At 42.2% G+C, this 20,784-nt stretch overlaps 1 protein-coding gene across 3 annotated transcripts in view; it reads right to left on the reverse strand.

The window, feature by feature from the left end:
• RXFP2 (relaxin family peptide receptor 2) overlaps positions 1–20,784 on the reverse strand; it is a 62,561-nt gene that overhangs the window by 13,826 nt on the left and 27,951 nt on the right. For 2 of the 3 annotated variants that reach the window (XM_060637424.2, XM_060637422.2), the window contains 8 exons: positions 15,626–15,697; positions 14,974–15,045; positions 13,339–13,410; positions 12,227–12,298; positions 6,599–6,670; positions 3,206–3,277; positions 3,023–3,094; positions 1,039–1,110 (listed from right to left, as the gene is read on the reverse strand). In XM_060637424.2, the coding sequence (XP_060493407.2) occupies positions 1,039–1,110; positions 3,023–3,094; positions 3,206–3,277; positions 6,599–6,670; positions 12,227–12,298; positions 13,339–13,410; positions 14,974–15,045; positions 15,626–15,697 (576 nt within the window). The remainder of the gene's footprint in view (positions 1–1,038; positions 1,111–3,022; positions 3,095–3,205; positions 3,278–6,598; positions 6,671–12,226; positions 12,299–13,338; positions 13,411–14,973; positions 15,046–15,625; positions 15,698–20,784) is intronic. The other variant, XM_060637421.2, reaches the window with a different exon arrangement.

The raw sequence follows: 20,784 nt of genomic DNA on the forward strand, positions 1-20,784 counted from the left end.
GGCTGGCAGAAAGTGTTGGGGGCTATGAGGTGGATGTGTTTCAATAAATGGTGGACGAGGAAGGTGAAAGAAGAATAGATCACTCAGTAGAGAAGCAACTAACTTAATACATTTTCTGTTCATTGTCGGGACCTTCTTGACCTCAACCCGAAGTTCATAGCTTAAGCAGCACCTTCTCCATCATGTTCTATTAAGGGTGAATTTCTCTGTCCCAAAAGGACCTCACATTCTGCCTGCAACAAGGAAATGATCGCCTCACTAACTGGTGCCACAGAAAGGGAAATTAGGAAAGCCATGTGGATACGCGTCAAATATCTGTCTTTTAGTAGTCACACCTACTGCAGAGACATAAACGTGTTGTTCTCCCCAAAGAGCACTTTCACACCAACCATTCCATCCATTTGCTGCACCCAACTTGTAATCTTACATCGAATCCTCCCTACTGTTGTGGATAACAAGGGTTAATTTTTGAAATCATGAACACAGAGATTATACAGCTGGGAAAGAAATGATCATGTCATAAACACATATATTAACACAACTTACACAGTGCACTTTAGCCAAATATATTAAAGTGACTTATCAAAAACTACTATAAAGATTAATTACCTCCATTTTGTAGTGCACTTAGTAACAGTAACAACACCTGGAATTTATATAGCACCTTTCTTCCTAAGGGCTCAAATCTTAGAGCAGCCGACTGCTCATTCATGTGAGGTGAATTAATGTTTCCAGGTCTCCTGAGTACCATTTAGCCAGTGGCTTCATCTTGTGTAATGTGTGGCATTCTGGTACCCTGATCTCTTATTGGACCTCAATTGGATAAACAGCGTGTTTCCAGGGAGAAGTGTCTCATGTCGGCACATCATAATATTGAACTCTATTTGACAGGGACCAAAGGTGACAAAATTAAAAAGTTCTCAATAAAAAGACTTTTCGTGCATACAAACACATTGCAGTGATACATTAGACAGTTTACACTAGAACATTGGCAAGATTTCACCATGCTTACTTCTCCACTCTTTCATACATACATACATGTGAGAAAGATTCGTCATGGGTTGAAACATCCGCGTATTTATATTTGGAATCTCTATCCTTTCCAGGTCTCTGGAAAACATGCACAATAGGTTTCATGTGTTTAGGGCTTAACTTTTTAATCATCGCATTTTGTCCTATCCTAAATGCCATGCTTCAAAGTCTTGTTACCAGTTCAAACCAGGATGGAAATGTTAGAGTAAACTCTCTTAGAAGATTGCTATTTCTATTTATGCCTTCGGTAAGTTGGAGCTGATTTTGTCACTTGAAGTGCAGACTTAATTCTAATAAGACATTTTCATGCATTTCTTTGATTTAAAAATGGCAGTGGTGATTAGTGTGATCGTGAAATTGGCTGCACAGTTTGGTTTCATGGACCACGACATGTGAGTTGTGGAGGGTTTGACAGGAGCTGGTAGTTCCAATCTGAGAACATCACTGAAGTGACTTTTGTGGGGGCCTGGATTCAAATGCAGTTGTTTCTTCCAGGCCTATGGGTCTTTAGGGCGGAAAACCAGGGAAGCGGTAAGCAGGGCTCCAACTCTGAACAAGCGTTCCTAAGATAGTAGCGGGAAGTATAATGCCTTTCCTTCCCAGACCCCATGAGATGTCCTCAGAGGGCTGCAGTGGGAACTCCTATACTCCTCACTTATCCAGAAGCTTCTTCAAATACGGATTCTTTGAAGACTCTTTAGGGTGGCATGAATTAAGGGAAACTGCCATGTTCTCAGGAAACAGATGGAGAGAGGAAAATCTAAAAAGACAGAAGCCTCTTACTTTTCATGGTTATTTTTGAAAGCTGTCTGATTCTCACTCAGTTTCTTTTTGCTTGATCTGAGGAGGGATTTCTCGACATGGTTCTGAGGTTTCCTTGGCCGTTGACTCCTTCATAGCACTGCCTTTTCTTTGGCAGTCAGAAATGAAACCTAGCGGAACATTTATACTCCAGAATCATCACAGGGCCCGTGCTGCAGGAAACTCGAGTCCTTCTTACAGGGTTTGTTTCCCTCTTCTTTCTTTTCTCTCTGGCTTTCTCCTGGACTTACCGCAGTTTTAACTCTACATGGATTATTTGATCATTTGGTTCATAGCCGATAGTTTCCAAAAGGGCAGAGGTCATTACATCTTGGATGCCTAAGACAGCGCTACAGGTAAGTTGATGGCTGGCAAATGTTTGTGGAATCAATATGTCAATGAATCTTCAAACAAAATGAGGAAAGTCTTTTTTTCATCGGTGGATGCTTACTAATGAGAGAGAGCATGTTGAAAGAGAACCTAAATCTGGCATTAATTGCCAAAAGAAAATTATTTAGCAAGAAGAAAAAGTGATATTAAGAATAAGGCTTTAGAATTAAATGTGCAAAGGCTTTAGGCTGAAATCAGGTAATGCATATGTTCTCTGTGTAAAAACAAATTTGAACCAACAATGGCTATTCATAGAAAAGGGATGAGGAAGTTCAAAGGAGAACTGGCAGAGTTCTTGACACTAATATGTTTGAAATTTTAAAATACGAAGCAACATTAAGTGTCTGAATGTTCGTGTTGCTAGGATATTTTTTTTCTTTACTGATAGAAGTAGAAAAAGCATGCACTGTAGACCAATGTCAAATAGACTGTCGTAGCAAATGGGAAAGGGAAAAGCAGGCAAGTCTTATATAATTTGCTTTTTAGCAACAGTTCAGTAACCAACCTACTGAAAATGTAATTCTTCGGGAAAATTGTAGGATGAGATTTTTCCATACGAACCCAGTACATGTAGCTTCAGACACAGAAATGGTCTTTGCAACAGATTAAACGGTAAAAGAGGTGGCTTTGTTGTCATTTCAGCACATACTTGATGGTAACAATGATATTCACAATTGTCTGATGGCATGGGCTCAGATTAAGAGCTCTCTGCATAAAGTACCCATTTAAAAATAAACGTGGTTCTAAGTAAAATATATCCACTCAAATGATAATCAATATACCGTTATATTTCACTTACAGAGACTGAAGTTGTTTAAGACTTTCAAACTGGTTCTTGTGGAGATACAAAAGAGGATTGGACGACAGATTCCTTTTGTACCATTAGAAAGAGGAAGGAAAGAAGCATCAGGATGTTATTATTTTGGAAGCTCAAGATGTTGCCATTTAAATCTGATGATGGTGGGTGGGAAGAAGAACTTACAGTTTCTGTAGAAGCTTCAGGTCTTTAAAAAGGTGGGCTGGTAGTTCCATTATCATATTGCTAGACAGGTCCCTGTTGATGACAGCGAAAACCCAAAGCAATTACATTGGAAATAAATGACATGGGTATTACTCTTCACAATTATCACCATCCCATTTGACGTAACAGAAAATAGGATCCAATTTAACCATCCTGATAACTTGTTACAAAACAGGGCTGTGTGAGTCAGCCAAATGGATATGTTTTCCATCATTTCAGACGTGTGACATTTTGCTCATCCAGTTCCTGTCTGGAATTTCCTCTCAGTCCCTCTCCAACACATTCCCAACCTGGCTTCAATATCTACTTTGATTAATTTCCTCTGTTTCAGGTACACTTTGTACACTTCGATCATTCGTTTTTGTGATTCCTCCTGGGTTCAAGTATGTGATATCTTATTTATCCAACTCTATCAGAAGCTTTCTGAGGCCAAGACCTTTGCCTTTACTTACTTTGCATTCCAACTAAGACGGTATTGGCCACATATTATCTCCCCAGATAGTCTTGAATGGATAAGTTCATGCATTTTAAATCTATTTTGTTATAGTACTATTTTTTAAGGAAATTAAAATTTTAGAACAAAGTATCACAGTACCGTCCAATCCATGAAGAATCATGGCAAAGTGTTTCTAGAGAATGTAGAAAAGGATTGTCTAGGATCAGAAGGAATCAGGAATCTTTAAGAGTCCAAAATATGCTTCTGAACCAGGGAAGGTATTGAGAAGTGAAACAGACATTCAATTGCTTAAGAGTCAAACAAAAGATTTTATCTATTTTTGATGCTTTGGAGCTGTTGATGGATGGATAGGTGGGAGCTACAAATAACTAAGACTTAGATATCTTTCTAAAGAAGCTTACAATTAGAATAAGCAACTAGATTATAAAACAAGGACGGAATGAAGCAGGTGCTATTACAGACCTACTGACAAAAGAAAACAGAGGAACGAGTTGGAAATTAGGAACTGTGTAAACAAAGCTTTATGATTTTCATAGGCGGAATAGAAGAACAGCTTTTCAGGTGAGGGTTAACCAGGCTCAGAGAAACAGAAACTTGGAATTCGATGACATCTTCTCTAGTTGGTAAATAGCCCAGCGTGGGTGGAGGATGGAAAGTATGGGGAGATGTGGAAGAAGTGAGCCTGGAAATAAGCACGGAGTCAAAATGGAAGGGCCCTGAACAGATTCCAAGGTGGTACTTCCCAGAGCATAGCCCAGGCATCAGAACCAAGGAAGATGCTTATAAATCCTGGGAGCCCACTCAAAGAACTATCTTGGTGCCCACTCCAGCACGACTATCACTTCATAATCTCTGAGTGGGGGCAGCTTGGTGACATGCATTTAAAGCCAGTATCCCTTGTGATTCTTCTGAACATTAACATTGAGAGCTAGCAACAAGGAGTGAGAATATGGAGAAGGACAGGGGCAAACTGTGCTCTGCATTATGGGAAGACAGTTCTGTCAGAAGCATGGAAAGTCAAGGAGCAAAAGGATGGAGACCAGGCAGGAGGCTTTGACCCTGGACCGGGTGAAAGAAGACGAGGGCTTAAGGGGGCACAGCCAGGGCTCACTGTCCGATGGGACATGAAGTGTCACGAGGGTCGGAAAGAAAGGAAGAGGCTTTGAGCCTGGCTGCCGGGAAGGATGCTGATACCACCAAGATGGCAAGTTCAGGGGAAGAAGCTGACAGGGGGGTAAGAGTCATCTATACATTAATTGTAACAGATGCTTTTGAGGAGTTGTCATGATACCCAAGTATAGACATCCCGCCAGCTGGAAACTTCTGATCTGAGGAGCTGTAAGCGAGCAGAGAGCCCCAGGGTTGTAGCGCAGAAGGACAGCCACAGGCATGCATGGGTCAGCGAGAGCGTGACCACACAGCGAGACGATGATGTCTTGTACAGCTAGAAAACATCCTGCTAAGGGTCACGTTGAAAAACAAAGTACAGTCTCGTAGGGGAAAGGGCTTTAGTGGCCTCCCCTAAGTCTGTTTGATTCCTCTCCAGGCAGCGTTTGTGGTCATAATGGCTCAGGAAAATTATCTAACGCTATTGTAAACTGAGGAGTTAAAAATACCTCGTTCAAGTTAATTCTATAAACTTCTGAATTTCTTTCCACTTACTGGGGACTAGTGGATTGGAATGAATTACTGGTGGTCTTTCACAAAGCAAGCTAATGGCTCTTTTGGGGGGCCGGGGTGTGTGGAACTCTGCCAAAGTGTAGGATAAAAGGAGGGTTTGAATAGTTTTCAAAATACGAACTCCGTACCACCATCTCCTTAAAGTTTGTACCTAAAACGTCCCTCCTGTTTGTCCTGGGCTGTTCACCTGCCCCACCCTGTAACCCAAATCCCTAGCAAACCCCTAAAGCCTCATGAGGAAGAATGACTGAGCAATTCTAAGGGAGCTGCCTTTCACTTTGTGCCATAGAATGACAATATTTGTAGTTCTAATCCGTGTCTTTCACATACTAGGCACTTAGTAAATATATGCGCATTTGGTTTGTGATACTTATACATGAGACTGAATTATCTTAATTATTCATGCATTCGTTTTCAAGTGACTCTTACGGAGTTATTTTCCCCAGTCCTTTCTGTATTTCAAAGCAAGGTATAAAGAAGGGGGGAGAGATTGATTAAGAAATTCATTTCCATTTTTTAGGCTTCAGATCAGGAGGAGGAGTTCTGTATCCTAATCGCCACTAATTATAATGTAGCAGACTGAGTTTTAACTTCCAATGACACACAATTATGTGGGTAGCAGTGAATTAATCGCAAGGCAGATGCTTTTAAAAGTTTTAGCTCTACAAAACATATATTTGAACAGAAAAAGCTCCATGATCTCTCTGCACATTTTTCAATAAGCCTGATCATTCTAGACATTAGTATTTGTTTCATCTGCTCTAGAAGTCATAATTTCTCAAGGGATAATAAGCATCTTTGTTCCTTTGTTCAGTCACGATTAATATCATTGCAGTCATTCATTCAGCAAGCATTTACTGAGAGTTAACTATACGCCAGTCATTAGAGATAACGATCCTTCAGTTTAAGGAGTTACAGAAAGCCCATTTGCTCCAACACACACACACACACACACACACACACACACACACACACACATGAAATCACCCAAAGAAAATAGGCAGAGAAATTAGCGTAGGCTAAATCCGTATTAAGCCCACTGTTTAATTTTAATTTGCTTTTGGCTTTAGGATAATGTTGGTTTTCTTAATTGATTTGGAATATCCGGGAGTCTGCAGGATTTGATTGCCACTAGTGAAAAAGAAGCCTCACTAGTCATTTAAATTTATAATCTTGGAAGAAGCAATCCTATTTTCCTAGTAGACAATGCTACTTACAGTTCTCCTAAATTTTTTAATGAAGAAAATGTCTTCTCTGGAACAAAATCAATTTGATTTCTAGGCAGAAACCTGTAAGACATGGTGAGAGTCAGCACTGTTGGTTTGTGTCTGCGGTAAGAATCAGTCCTCATTGGGAGATGCCAGTGATCCGCGTGTGATTTCTCAAGGCCTCCTGTGAAGTGTCAAAGTGAGGCGTGATCTGGTGTGGAGCACAAGGCAGGAGTTTCTCACCGAGGATATCTACGTGTTCTCTCCAGGAAACGCTAGCCATAGGTAAGGTGAGGGGCTGAGTGTGGTCTCTAAGGCTGCATTTGGTTTCCATTCTGATGGCTTCAGAAAGTGTTTACTTCCCAACACACACGTAATGTCAGATTTCGACCCCGTTAATACTTAGAGCGGGGTTTGCCTTGTGTAAGGCATATTCCTTAGGAGAAGGCCAGAGAGAACAGAGTTTGAACCCATGGGGCCACAGATGGATTTTAAATGCGGTGGTGGTGAGGGCACTGGTTTTACATTTCCTTTGTCTAGAAATGGAATTCTTCAAGACCTACGGTAAAAAGAGGGGGTTGGCAGCTACCTGCCCTACAGAGGAGAGCTCGTGAGTATGACAGTGATTCAAAACCTACACGGGGCTGTAAAATAGAAAGTGTCAAGGTAATTTGTTGAGTTTACCAGTGTTTTCTCTCATTATCCACGAGAAAAAGAGTCAACTATTTGCATCTTCTGAGTGGGATAGCCCCTTTTTTCTCATTCAATATGCTGGTCTGTAATCTGACTGATAAATATGTAGCCTGGCAATAACCTCGTCTCTTAGTTTGGTGAAAAAAAAAAAAAAAAACAGTGGTGAGACTACTACAAATGAATATACTCCAATTTTTCTTTTCCAACCACCTGTGCAACCACCAGACATTACTAACTGCTTACTACACGTGGAAAACTATTGGTTAAAACGAAAGCAAAATTCTTGTGTTTTTTTCACCAGTGCAAACGTGGCGTAACCAACCCATGTGCACCGCCCCGCCCAATAAAAAAAAACACAATCAGCAATCCAAATCACCAATCAGAATCTTTGGCAGATCAGAATACACTAGATATTCTTCCCTAAAGAGTAAAATTATCATTTTTTTTTTCTTTAGAGAGAGCGACAGACATCAAGGGATAAGTGCCCCTGGCAGTAAGCACTCATTATTGTAGAGCTAAGCTTTTTCTCACACATGATCTCATTTCCTTGGTTATCACGGGGTTAGACACCAGCTCGGCTCAGCTGAGAGGATGCAGTGAAATAACAATTGCCCTCAGCAAGAAGGGGAACAGCTGGAGACCTAGCTTCTGGGCAGCTCAACTGAAGGCTAGGCCCACCGTCAAAATCCATCAACCCATGGGTGCGTTTTCTAGGACTGTAGTTCCAGACCGAGGCTGTAAATAAAAGACTATTTTAAAATTCCTTGTCAGTGTTTTCTTTTGACTTCCAGATCTATCGGGTTTCCCCTTGTTCGCTAATTTCCATTGTATACTTACAGCACTGTGAGTGAATTGCATGACAGAAAGGTGGAATTCGTAAGACATTTTATTCCATTGCCTTCCAAATCCCTAAAATGCACGGGGGAAAGATATTTTTAATGTTTTTGCACGAATCACATGTCTAGAGGCGCTTCTCGTGGCCATAACAGTTCTGAACTTCATTTACAGAAAATTTTTTTAACGGTTATTCATTTTTGAGAGACGGAGAGCGACAGAGCGTGAGTGGAGGAGGGGCAGAGAGAGAGAGGAAGACACAACATCCGAAGCAGGCTCCAGGCTTTGAGCTATCAGCACGGAGCCTGACGTGGGGCCCGAACCCGTGAACTATGAGATCGTGACCTGTGCTGACGTCAGACACTTAACTGACTGAGCCACTCAGGCGTCCCTGAACTTTATTCTTTACTTCATTTCAGTGTTTATGCTTTCTTCCCAATTATTACAAGGTTAATATAATATTATGCTTCTTTTCCCCTTCCAATTAATGTTAGAGCTTAATAAAATTGAGGGAAAGGGCAGCTCAACATTTAGTGAGTGTTTCTCTCTGTGCAAGATACCATGCTATTAATTATAATATTGCCACCATAATAGCGGCAACTACATTTACTAGACTTTTATGGTGTCAGATATTGTTCTGAGTGCATAGTCGCGCTCTTGCTAAATTGGTATTATCCCTCCCCCCAACATATAAGGAAAGTGAGGCTGTTGGGAATTCACTTAATTTCTGGCCACGCAGCTGGTAAGCAGTAGAATTGACCTTCTCACTCAGATGTCTCTCTATCTAAAGTCTGGACACTAAACCATGCGTCATAGATCCTTCCACTCTCACTTTCCCCTGGCCGCAGGTAGATACTTTTGTCTCTATTTTGGATTAAGGAGAAACTCAGGCACGATTATCTTCCAGATACTAAATCCCAGAGTCAGGCATAGGTATCCCTCTGCCTGATGACAGCAACCGCTCTTTCTGCTCTGCCTCTGAGACCCCGATGCTGAGTGTTAGCGCTGCTCCAAGGTGGCTGGGACAGCCCTCAGCGTCACCTGGGAAATGCTGAGAAATGCAGACTCTTGGACTCCGTCCCGTTGCTACTCTAGGGTTGAGGCCTTTTCATCTGAGTATGGTTAACATACAGTGTTATATTAGTTTCAGGTGTGCAACATTTCAGGTGCTTCAGGGCTCCCATACAACACCTGGTGCTCATCACAAAGCCCCCCCCCCCCCCCCCTTGGTCCTCTTGGCCTATTTAACCCCTCCCCCAACCCGCCTTTCTGGTAACCATCAGTTTGGTCCCTGTAGGTAAGAGTCTGTTTCTTGTCCCTCTCTCTTGTTTTTTTTTTTTCTTTGCTCATTTGTTTTGTGTCTTAAATCCCACATACGAGTGAGATCATATGGTATGTGTCTTTCTCTAACTGACTTACTTCACTCAGCATCATACCCTCTAGCTCCATCCACGTCGTGGCAAAAAAAGGAAAAAAAAAAAAAAAGGACTGAGGTCCTAACAAGGCCTCGTGTTGTTTGAGGAGCGTGGGAGCTGTGACATTCTGCCGGGGATCCTTTGTGACAGCGGCATCCTACGTGATCAGGGACCCTCCCAGGAGCGCTCTGACATTACGGCTTCCAGCGGTGCGGAGGAATGAGGGAGAGGAGACTTTCCTGCCAAGTCTCCTAACCTCTTTTTATAGTCCGCTTCTTACAATCTTCCCCATATAGGACAATAGCTGTTTTGCCGCCTGTGAACATTTCTCACGTTAACACTAAAATCGCCAGTCGTGTGTCATTTCCTTTTAAATCCTGTTTTATACCCATCCAGATGGCCTGGTAGGAACTTGGTATTTTTTTTCCCTCTGAAAATACTGTGGCTAAAATAGTAAACACTGTACTCTCTTAAAAGCCCAAATATTGCTCGGTGGAATGGGAACAAGGGTTTTTCACACTTCACAAGTATAGCAGCAAGGACTTGCGAGCGATCGCCCTGCTGATGGCAAGTGAGGGAGCGGGAGCCTGGCCAGGGTGTGGGTTTTCCTTCCTGTAAGGGTTTTTTGGGGTCTGACCTCTCAGTGCTGTCCTCTTGGTTTCAAGGCCCTTTCTCATGTGTGATGGGACAATCTTACTAATGATATTTTCACTGGGTGTCTATTTTTCCCCTCGTGTTTGAGGGAGCCTCAAATCACGACTGTACCAGAACCTGGGGCTCTGATGCTGGTTCCTGCTCTCCTCCTGGTTGCTGATGCCCATTGGAGGAGAGGCAGGCTCAGGCCCTGATCTTTTCCTGCTACCTTCACTCTTTCCTGTTTGCTTCCATGGAGTATTTTCACTGGGTGTCTATTTTTCCCCTCGTGTTTGAGGGAGCCTCAAATCACGACTGTACCAGAACCTGGGGCTCTGATGCTGGTTCCTGCTCTCCTCCTGGTTGCTGATGCCCATTGGAGGAGAGGCAGGCTCGGGCCCTGATCTTTTCCTGCTACCTTCACTCTTTCCTGTTTGCTTCCATGGTGCAGCTATGCTCTTGTCTTTTCTAAGTTTTTTTTTCCCCCACCTATTCTTTTATTTATTTATTTATTTTTTTATTTTTGGGACAGAGAGAGACAGAGCATGAACGGGGGAGGGGCAGAGAGAGAGGGAGACACAGAATCGGAAACAGGCTCCAGAGCCTGACGCGGGGCTCGGACTCACAGGCCGCGAGATCGTGACCTGGCTGAAGTCGGACACTTAACCGACTGCGCCACCCAGGCGCCCCATCCCCCACCTATTCTTAACAAGTATGATTCTCATGTTTTTCAGATCATTATTTCCACTTCAGGAGTGGCACACTTACATGAGACCTCTATGGCCTTAGAAGTCTTCGATAACAGGTATGTAAATAAATAAAAGTCCGTATAAACATAAGGACCCCTAAGAGTTGTAGAAAGTAATTGTGAGGCTAGCTCAGAAAGGACCAGAGGCTGAGGTGCTACAATTTTATCATCCTAGGAGTATCGAGTCTCCTGGTTTGACAGTGAGAAGAGTTCTGCGGGACAGTACAACCAGCATTTTACAGGGCAAGAAATCACTGTGGGTGCCAAAACTGCCTGTCTCAGGAGACCTTGAAGATGAAGGTGACAGGGAGGGGCGAGTAGTGGTGGAGAAGCCATGAATTAACTTAAGTAGACGTTTTAAACAAGTATTGGTTGAAAGCTAACAAGGAGTGGACACGGTTTAGCACTTTGGCTTAACAAAGGTTTGTTGAGCAGTTATTATGTGCTGGTTGGTGTACAAACGCTGGGGTACAAATCACAAGGTGGGTCTCTGCCCTCACAGAATTTACACAATGGGGGGGGGGGGGGACAGGCAAGATGGTGACAGTAGAACCGAGATAGGTGTGTAGGGAATGGGTGCCGTGGTGGAAGCCTGTCCATGGTACAAAGGAGTCACAGAGGCAGTCACTGTAATTGGCTGGTGTGAGAGCTTCCTAGAGTGGATGTTTAAGCTGACTTTTGGAGTTAACCGAAATTTTGGAGTTAACCGAAAGAATAAAGGAGAAAGACTTTTCTAATTGAAGGAACAATATGTGCTCGGGGAACTGATTATAGCAGTTTGGTGCATCCGGAAGGAAGGCACATAGGAGGAGCCGGGTAGTAGTCTAGATGGAGGAAGGGGTACCAATGGGGGGTCTCGGGTGCTCAAGGGGCAAGTCTGAAGTTAACTTGCACACCCATGGGAATTCTCAAAAGATTTTTCTTTTTAAATTAATTTATTTTTTTAACGTTTATTTATTCTTGAGAGCGAGAGAGAGAGAGAGAGAGAGAGAGAGAGAACAAACATGAACGGGGGAAGGGCAGAGAGAGAGGGAGACACAGAATCTGAAGCAGGCTCCAGGCTCTGAGCCGTCAGCCCAGAGCCCGACATGAGGCTCGAACCCACAAACCATGAGATCATGACCTGAGCCAACGCCAGATGCTTAATCACCTGAGCCACCCAGGCACCCCTCAAAAGATTTTTAAACCAGGAAATAACATAATCAGATTTCAGTTTGGGAAAGATGGGCTTTTTTATGGGCTTTTTATGTAATCATGAATTAACTTCAGGGCTGGTTTCCTTAAGAACAAATTAGCTCCTAAATGCATACTCACATCCAGTTGAGTTGAGGCATTTGGGCACACATCTGTTTGGGAAGGGCCTCTAAGTAGTTATTAACCATAGACCTTTGCACAAAGAAGATGTCAGTTAGAAACAAAAGGGTATGCCCCTTTAAGAACAACACTTTCACTGTTTCCACAATTTGGAAACTTGCATGCTAAAATCAGTATAGCAGGATAAAAAATAAAAACATAACTACTTCTTCAAAACGGTCTCTAGATATATGTAGAGCACAGATAAGAAAGCACATGTCAAAGAGGCTGAGCGCAAAAGTATGATATATAACCTGGGAATAAATATTATGCGCTTTAATTTTACGAGATCAAACAAAAGTATGTATTGAGTAATAATTCTGAAGTTCATGGTAATTTTCCTTGTAAACTTCAAACTTGTAATCATTTCCACATCCTACATCCAAAGTTTTTTCTTAAGGGAAACACAAATCATTTACAGTGTTAAGGGGCCACACTGGAAACTGCATTAAATCTAAGAAGCGATCGCAGGGGGCACTGGGGGAAAGAAAACAACCCATCAGCATGTTAAGTTGCACGATTAATTTACGATATTGTGGTCCCTTTTGACAAATGGAAAAATAATGATGCCATGCAATGAACTATAAAGGAACATAATAATCCCCTGCTGATAAATCATTTCAGTGTATTAATAAACAGTGAGAATGTAATTATGAGAACAGCTCTGTCAGTGGGACAAAGGTTTTGGAATGTTTAGAGACTCTTGCTGGGCAAAGGCACATTTCCCTCTGTTAAAAATGTAGTCGGAGCTGAACTCCCAGGAGATTCTGGTAGATTTAAATGTAGTTAGGAGATAAAAATGAATATAGCTTTGGTCCACCACTGCAAGTAAAACATGCCTTAAGATTAAAGGAAAGTAAAGGAGATCAAAAATTAATCAACCAGTAGGTTTCAAATATACCACGAGCCAAGGCTAGGAAGTCACAACAGTAACTGTGGCTGGAGGTACAGGAAAGGTTTTGACTAATAAAAATGTTAACGGGCTTGAGGTTTTTAAAGCTCATTTTGCAAGCTAGTGTTAGATGTCACTGCAATTTATAGACAGATGTATTGAAGGGTAGATGAACACTTACAGGAAAAACAAGGACTTTAGTCCAGTAAACAACCGCTGGGAAATTCTGGTTATTGGATTGTCATCTAGAATTCTGAAAAAAAAAATATCAAAAATATTTCCACCATTAGAGACATCTGTGAAATGAAACCAGGAAACAGTATAAAGCCCGTGACAATCCTGCCTCCCAACACTTGCTCTCCTCTTTCCTGCCCGTCCACACTTGGCTCCCCGTCCTCTTCCCTAAGAGTCCTTCCTAGCTCTTTCCTCCAAATTTCCACCACCCCCTGTCCCAGCCCTTATGAGGGGTTCATCCTGATTGTTTTCTCTGACTGCATCCGCCTCCCATTGGACTTAAAGACCAGAGACAGACCCTTCACCTCTGGATACTTGAATCCAGCATAAGCTGAATTATTAATTGGCTGAATACAGGCTCCACAAATGCTTTGACCTACTGATTGACTGAATGAAGAGTGGATGAAAAAAAATTCATAGGAAATCACAAATGGTTCTTTGGTCTCGTGGTGTTTAAATGATGCATTTATAAGGTCTGTACCAACCAGCTCATTAGGAGCTTTGAGGATGAGAGTGTGAAAATACTCATATATTCAAATAACCATTTCTAACCATATACGGTATTTTCCTAGAAAGAAATAGACTAAGGGGGAAATATGCCTTCTTTTCTCCTGTTGCCTTTGAAGCCAGGTACCATTTCCTCTTACTCTCAGCGGTTCCTGAGAGTAGGATTTGGAGAAGGAAGTGACATTAGACACCTGCGATATGCCAAGTGCTCTGCATGTGGCAGTTTATATCTGCCTTGTGATTTAATCCTCACGCCATCACTCTTAAAAAGGAGCTGTGCTTCTAGTTTACAGATGAGAAATAAAGCAGCCCGGGAAGATTAAGAAAGTTGCCTGGAATATTAACAGAGGCCCACAGCATACACAGGATCTGGATAAAGTTGAAGTTCTGGCTTTTTCCACCAGACCAATCTGACCTACAGAAATGTCAGACTGAAACATCGAGCCTTCTAATGGGCCAATGTTCATTTTCCTGGTGAAAATACAAATATCTGATGTGAGACTCCTCAGAAGCGAGCTGGTGGCTCAGCCAGGAAAGTGATGAAACACTACCAGCTACCATATCTTCAGACTTTTCTATGAATGCTCTGGAACTCTAAAAGGTCCCTAACTTGCTTACTTTCTAGGTCAGTGGGTTTCAACAGAGGTCCGTTGAAATGAATGTCTGGAGACATCTTTGGTTGTCACACCTCTGGGAACCAGTACCACTGGCATCTAGTGAGATAGAGACCGCAGATAATGCTAAACATCCCCAAATACGAGAGAACACCCCCTTCATCAAAGAATTCTCTAGATGAAATGCCAATAGAGCTGAGGTTGAGAAATGCTGGAATAGATCAACACTGGATGGACACATGGCTCAGAAAGCCACCTGGAAAAAGCACGGCACAGGTTCCTTTGCACACAACTACCATTTGGCATGCCATTATCTGAATTGCTTGGGTAATGTGCTCCAGATGATGTGACAATCAGAAAAATGAGTGTAATAAACAAGATACATAAATAGATGGAGACTATAAGCATATATAGTCTATCTGATCTATCCGATCTTCTGAAGGAAAAGCTAGGATACTTACAGCCAAGTTAGCTGATGTAAGTCTTTGAATACTCCGGGTCTGAGAGTTGTAATACAGTTGTGGCTGAGATACCTATAAATAGCATGAGCGAGTCAATTAGGCAAACTCAATACTTCATTTTAGTCACATATAATCAGAATATGAGCCGCTGATGATGATTATGGAGTAGGGACATCTGTTTCTGAAAGCACTCAGCTGGATAAGAAGATACAGATAACCACGAACCTGGTGTGTATGACACTGGGGACAGGACCAGCAAACTGGCCACAAATAACGTGTTGGGATATTATATTCTGTTAAGAGTATAAGAGTAGGTGATTTTTGCTTCTGTCACTTTTGGTCACATCCTTAGTAGATTAGTATTTTAAGAAAAGAGAGAGGTAAGTTAGCAAGGGTTAGAAAAAAAATGCTAAACTATTGTGGAAATGACCCAAACTTCAGAAGACAAGGTTAAGGAGAGCCTTTGTTTCTGTCTTCTGGTAAAACTAGGAATCTTTTAATAATTCCGATAGGTTAATAAGTCATCTAAGTACTTTCTGGTAACCTATTTCTCCCATTTTGCTATAGCCAAGTCAAGCCTTTAAAAAGTGCCATTTCTACTCTTTTAATCTTTACTTAAAATTGTACTCATAGTTGTAAAGAAGTTACTCACAATATTTGCAGATTATGTAATCCAAAAAATGCTCTCCGTGATATGTGCGTAATACAATTATGCTGAAGAAATCTGGTGGGAATGAGACAGAAGAGCCATGTGATTAGGGTGTAGGTACTTTAACGAGTTGTGGCACATGGTCTCCACTTGGTTCATCTAAAGACAATTTGCGAAACTGGTTTATGAAGTCCCAAGTCCTATTCTTATGTTGGGTGCTGGTGGTGTCGCCCATGAGATGGCTGTGAAACTAACCAACGCTTGTCTCCCACTGGCAACCATGCAGTGAGATTTGGGCGTCTCTGGTCTGCCCCGCTGAGCTCCCGGGTGACAAGTTTGAGGAGGGACGTGGGCTTGTGTTGCAGTTTTCTTATTCTGACTTGCAGATGATGCTCGCCATGTGAGATGGGCCCGGGCCCGTGTCTCACTGCTGAGCTTTTTATTCTTTCAGCACAGAGTTCCACCTTTAATTCCCCATTTCTCTTCATTCTATTCCCATGAAAAAAGGAGAGGGCAAGTCTCATTTGTTTCTATTGCGAGATGCTGAGCGGGAAGCACAAAGGGAGTTAGTGAGGTACTCAAGGTCACAGCTGGCATCCACAGTGGAACTGAGGCTAGTATCTCAACTTCAGCTCACAGGGTCACGATTTACTTACCCCCTGAAGCAATTTACCAATATAGTATTGATTCAATAATAGCACTGTTGGGAGTATCTAAGTAAAATAATTTCCATTCCCTGTGCTTATGATACAGTGGGAGTTTAGCCTTGAATTCGTATTTTCTCAAGGTATTTAGGAGCAGGAAATATCCACACTAATAATAGTGACTAATGACTACATAGTGTTTTGAATGGCTTCCCTAGCTCTTATTTTGATCTGGTTCAGTTCCTAAAATCGCACACAACACTTCCTTAATTGTTAGGAGACTTCACTGCAAAACCATTAGTAGAACACGTGCTCCTTTGGCAGCTGGCTGTACTTTGAATTTTGTTATACTGTAACTATTCTCTAGCAAAGCTTCCCAGCCTTTGAATTATGAAGCCATTATAGGAGTGCCAGGATATTGAAGCCCTCAGCCCTCAAGGTAGCTAGGTAAAGCCGATATCAGCTCCCAGTTATCAGCAAACCCATCCATCCCAAGTTCAAACCCAAGTGTTGAACGGATATTGTCATTTTCTCTGTGTTCCACCAAGTGGCAGAGGTTGGTACTACAGCACACGCATTACATCCATAAGATACAAAGAGCGCCAATTTCAATCTCACCAAGTAAACTTGAAACCCATTGAGACCTCGTGTCATTCCATCCCTTCTCTCCCCCCGCCCCGCCCCACGTCTATGAGGAGACGCTTCCCATTACAGCATACATTGTCATTTGGTTTTAAAGTTCCGCTATGAATAGAATGAATCCGTACGGATCAATATCTGTTTTGGCATTTCAAAGCCCTTGGAGTGATGTAATGAAAATGAATGTAATGAATTATGTTACAATAGTAAGTGAAATAGAAAAATAATACAATGCTATAATATACGTACGTTGAAGTTCCTCTTAAACATAAAATTTACTACCTAACTAGTGTTAGTTATATTTTATTCCAGATAATGAATGCAAGGGGCACCTGGGTGGCTCAGTAGGTTGAGTGTCTGACTCTTGACTTCAGCTCATGACTTCAGGTCATGATCTCACCATCCGGGAGATGGAGCCTTGTGTGGGGCTCTGGGCTGACAGGGCGGGGCCGCTTGGGATTCTCTCTCCCTCGCTTTCTGCCCCTCCCCCACTCGTGTGCGCCTGCGCACGTGCATGTGCTTTCTCTCTCTCTCTTTCTCTCTCTCTCCCAAAATAAATACATAAACTTTAAAAAATATAATGAATTCAAAATTGCCATGCACATTTTACCTACATGTTGTCAATCTTGAAGAGATGGGCGTAGTCATAAATTGTGCATTTGGCTCCGTGCTTTCCACTTGCATGACTCACTGGACGTGTGCAGCCTATCTGCCTTCCCTGACATGAATTGAGACCCCAACACTTTATTTACTTATTTTTTTAACGTTTATTTATTTATTTATTTATTTATTTATTTTTTTTTTTTTTAAATTTTTTTTTTCAACGTTTTTTATTTATTTTTGGGACAGAGAGAGACAGAGCATGAACGGGGGAGGGGCAGAGAGAGAGGGAGACACAGAATCGGAAACAGGCTCCAGGCTCCGAGCCATCAGCCCAGAGCCTGACGCGGGGCTCGAACTCACGGACCGCGAGATCGTGACCTGGCTGAAGTCGGACGCTTAACCGACTGCACCACCCAGGCGCCCCCGTTTATTTATTTTTGAGACAGAGACAGAGCGTGAACGGGGGAGGGGCAGAGAGAGGGAGACACAGAATCTGAAACAGGCTCCAGGCTCTGAGCAGTCAGCACAGAGCCCAACGCGGGGCTCGAACTCACGGACCGCGAGATCACGACCTGAGCCGAAGTCCGACGCTCAACCGACGGAGCCACGCGGGTGCCCCAAGACCCCAACACTTTAAATAAGGAAGAGCCTCTAGTCATCTGCTGGGCTTCAGCTTGCTGGCACCTCCCAGAGAACTGGAGCTCCAAGTCCCCTGTCTCAGACTTAGGCTACTGAATTTTAACTTGATCCTGTAGTATCCCCTTGCTTCTTTGTAGAATAGTAGCTTGGTGATTACGAGGGGAAATTGGGAACCGTAACAGTTTGGCAAGTGGTGTCCTCTTTTTATTCAGAGGCGAGATGTGAGCCCATTTAATATACTTTCCACTGAATGGCTTTTCTAAGAATAACTTACTGGTTCATGAATTCCTGCTGTTTCAGCTGTCAGGACTTTTCAAGCAGAAACGCCAGGAATTTATGTACCTGAAACTAAAGCAAATAAATGCTTTAATGACATGCATGTTTATAGGCTATTTTTTAATGCAACATTTTGTATTCATGAGCCAGGCAGACTCCTTGAATTATATTTTGTTGCCAATGATTGTTTTGAACTAGAACCATGTTTAAGAAGAAATTCCTAATTTATGTAAGGTTTATGTCACAATGAGGAGGAAGGCTGCTGCTGGTTTCCATGGTAGTGGTGATAGAGTAATATAGTCACTGTTAAAGTCTATTTTATTTCTTTGAAAGGTCATCTTAAATCTCTTCCCTCCCCCCCACCCCCCACATTAGAAAGGCTTGATATTTTGAAAAGATTATTAAAATGAATAATCTGACCAATAGTAAAAACATTCAGGTAAGTTCAACAACATTTATTTGGCAATTAAAATTTCATTTTGATTTATGAACTTACTCTTCTGGTTGCCTAAATGACCTCAACCCACTGACTATTTAGAACATTCTAGACCACAGACTCACTCAACATTAGAGTCAATGATCTCTTAGGATATATTCCAATTTGTATAGTAAGATGTGCTTGATGTGGGTTCTGGGCAAAATCACAAAACAAGCTATTTAGGAAACCGCCTGTGAATACCTCAAGAAGAAAATGAACAGGGCACTTCATGAGAAACCAGTCACGTCAGACTAACTTTATTTTCTTTTTTGAAAAACCGATCAGTCCAACACCAACGGTGGCTGACACTGCTTATATGTCTAGCATGCATTGATCAAGTGGCTTTCTGATGCGTTTGTGGCCAAAATAAAGAATAATACACATTGTTTGAAGGACAGTGATGAAGGGCTCTGGAAAGAGTATTTGGCACTGTCCTCTTCAATATTTTACTCCACGATTTGAGTAAAGATGGTTCATCCAATTTTCAGGTGACAGAATGCGGACCTCTCAGCAGTCATATTCATATTTATATGAATATTCAGCACAGTCATAGTGAATATGTTGAATTTTCCAAAAAGTTCATTACAGTCTGACAAGAAAAGCTGAATCTAACAGGTTGAAACTGAACAGGGTTACATTTATGGACCTACAACTAGGTCTCAAATGTCAAGTGCACAGATGCAGGATGGAGACGCCATCACTTTGCAGAAACACCTATGGCACGGGATGGGGAATTTTAGAAGCATGACCGCTAAGAGTTATGGGTATGAAATAGCCACCAAGATATCAAATATAAGCTTGGAGCATATAGAGTTTAGAAAAGAAGTCTTGCTAGCTTTCGTCTGTCCGTCCCCGCCCATGTCACAGTGACAATATTACATTTATTCTAGATACTACGTGGAAGGCAAGTGTAGGTGAACATATACAGATTAATGTGACCAGGATGATGATCAGATCTGAAACCACATCCTTTGGGGGAGAAGTCTGCTGGAAGAGACTCGTGGAATATGCAGGGTGATAAGAGCCAGCTTTAACTATTACAGTTAAGTAGAGGACTGATTGGGTGTGTTTTGAACAGTTTCATGGCGTAAGTCTAAGAAAGATGGGGAGCTTTAAAGACACCCTTGGCAGCAGTAGATTTACATGACAGGACAAAATTTATTGGTGTATTCTTTGAAGTTTCTTCTGCTCAGCGCACCCTCATGACCTTCCTGGCTTATTTTACTCCATGGCTCTCATCAGTATCTAACAAACTATGTGTTTTCTATTTTATTGCCTATCCTCCTCCACTGCACCTTTAACTCCATGAAGAGAGGGCTTTTCACATGTGTTGTTCACTGCTGTATCCTCAGTACTTGGAGCCTGGCAGGTATCGACAAATGTTTGTTGAAAGAATGAATGACTATGTGGTTTTGTCAGCTTTTACCCTCCTGCGGGATGTTTCCAAGGATCCTGGGAGTTGTTCATTTCTTCCTTCCCCAGACACCTTTTCCTGGGGATGGTTTTGGTTTTGCCACATCGGCTATTTGGGATGTTGTAATGCAGAATAGGGAAGGAGAAGGTAAGAGTGGAAGGACAGGAGAGAGAAGGGCATGACTGAGGCTGGGGGTTGGAGAAGGAGTGGCAGGGGCGACTGAGGAGTGGAGAAAAGGGGGTGGGGGTAGGAGGTTTAAGGATGGATGGCTGAGCTCATGAGCTGCTTTATGATACTTAAGTAATGGTTGTAAAGACCCTGTGTTATGTTCAAATCAAAGCTTGGTTAATGGACGTTTTCATCAACAGGAACAATATTCTGAGACTGGACCAAGCAGTTAAGCTTCCAAAAGATCACAGTCAGAGGTTTGGCTTTGAGGCCAAGATCTAATACTTGTCAGCTGACTGCC

Source organism: Panthera onca, chromosome A1, assembly GCF_046562875.1.
Source record: "Panthera onca isolate mPanOnc1 chromosome A1, mPanOnc1 haplotype 2, whole genome shotgun sequence".
Taxonomy (NCBI): Eukaryota; Metazoa; Chordata; class Mammalia; order Carnivora; family Felidae; genus Panthera; species Panthera onca.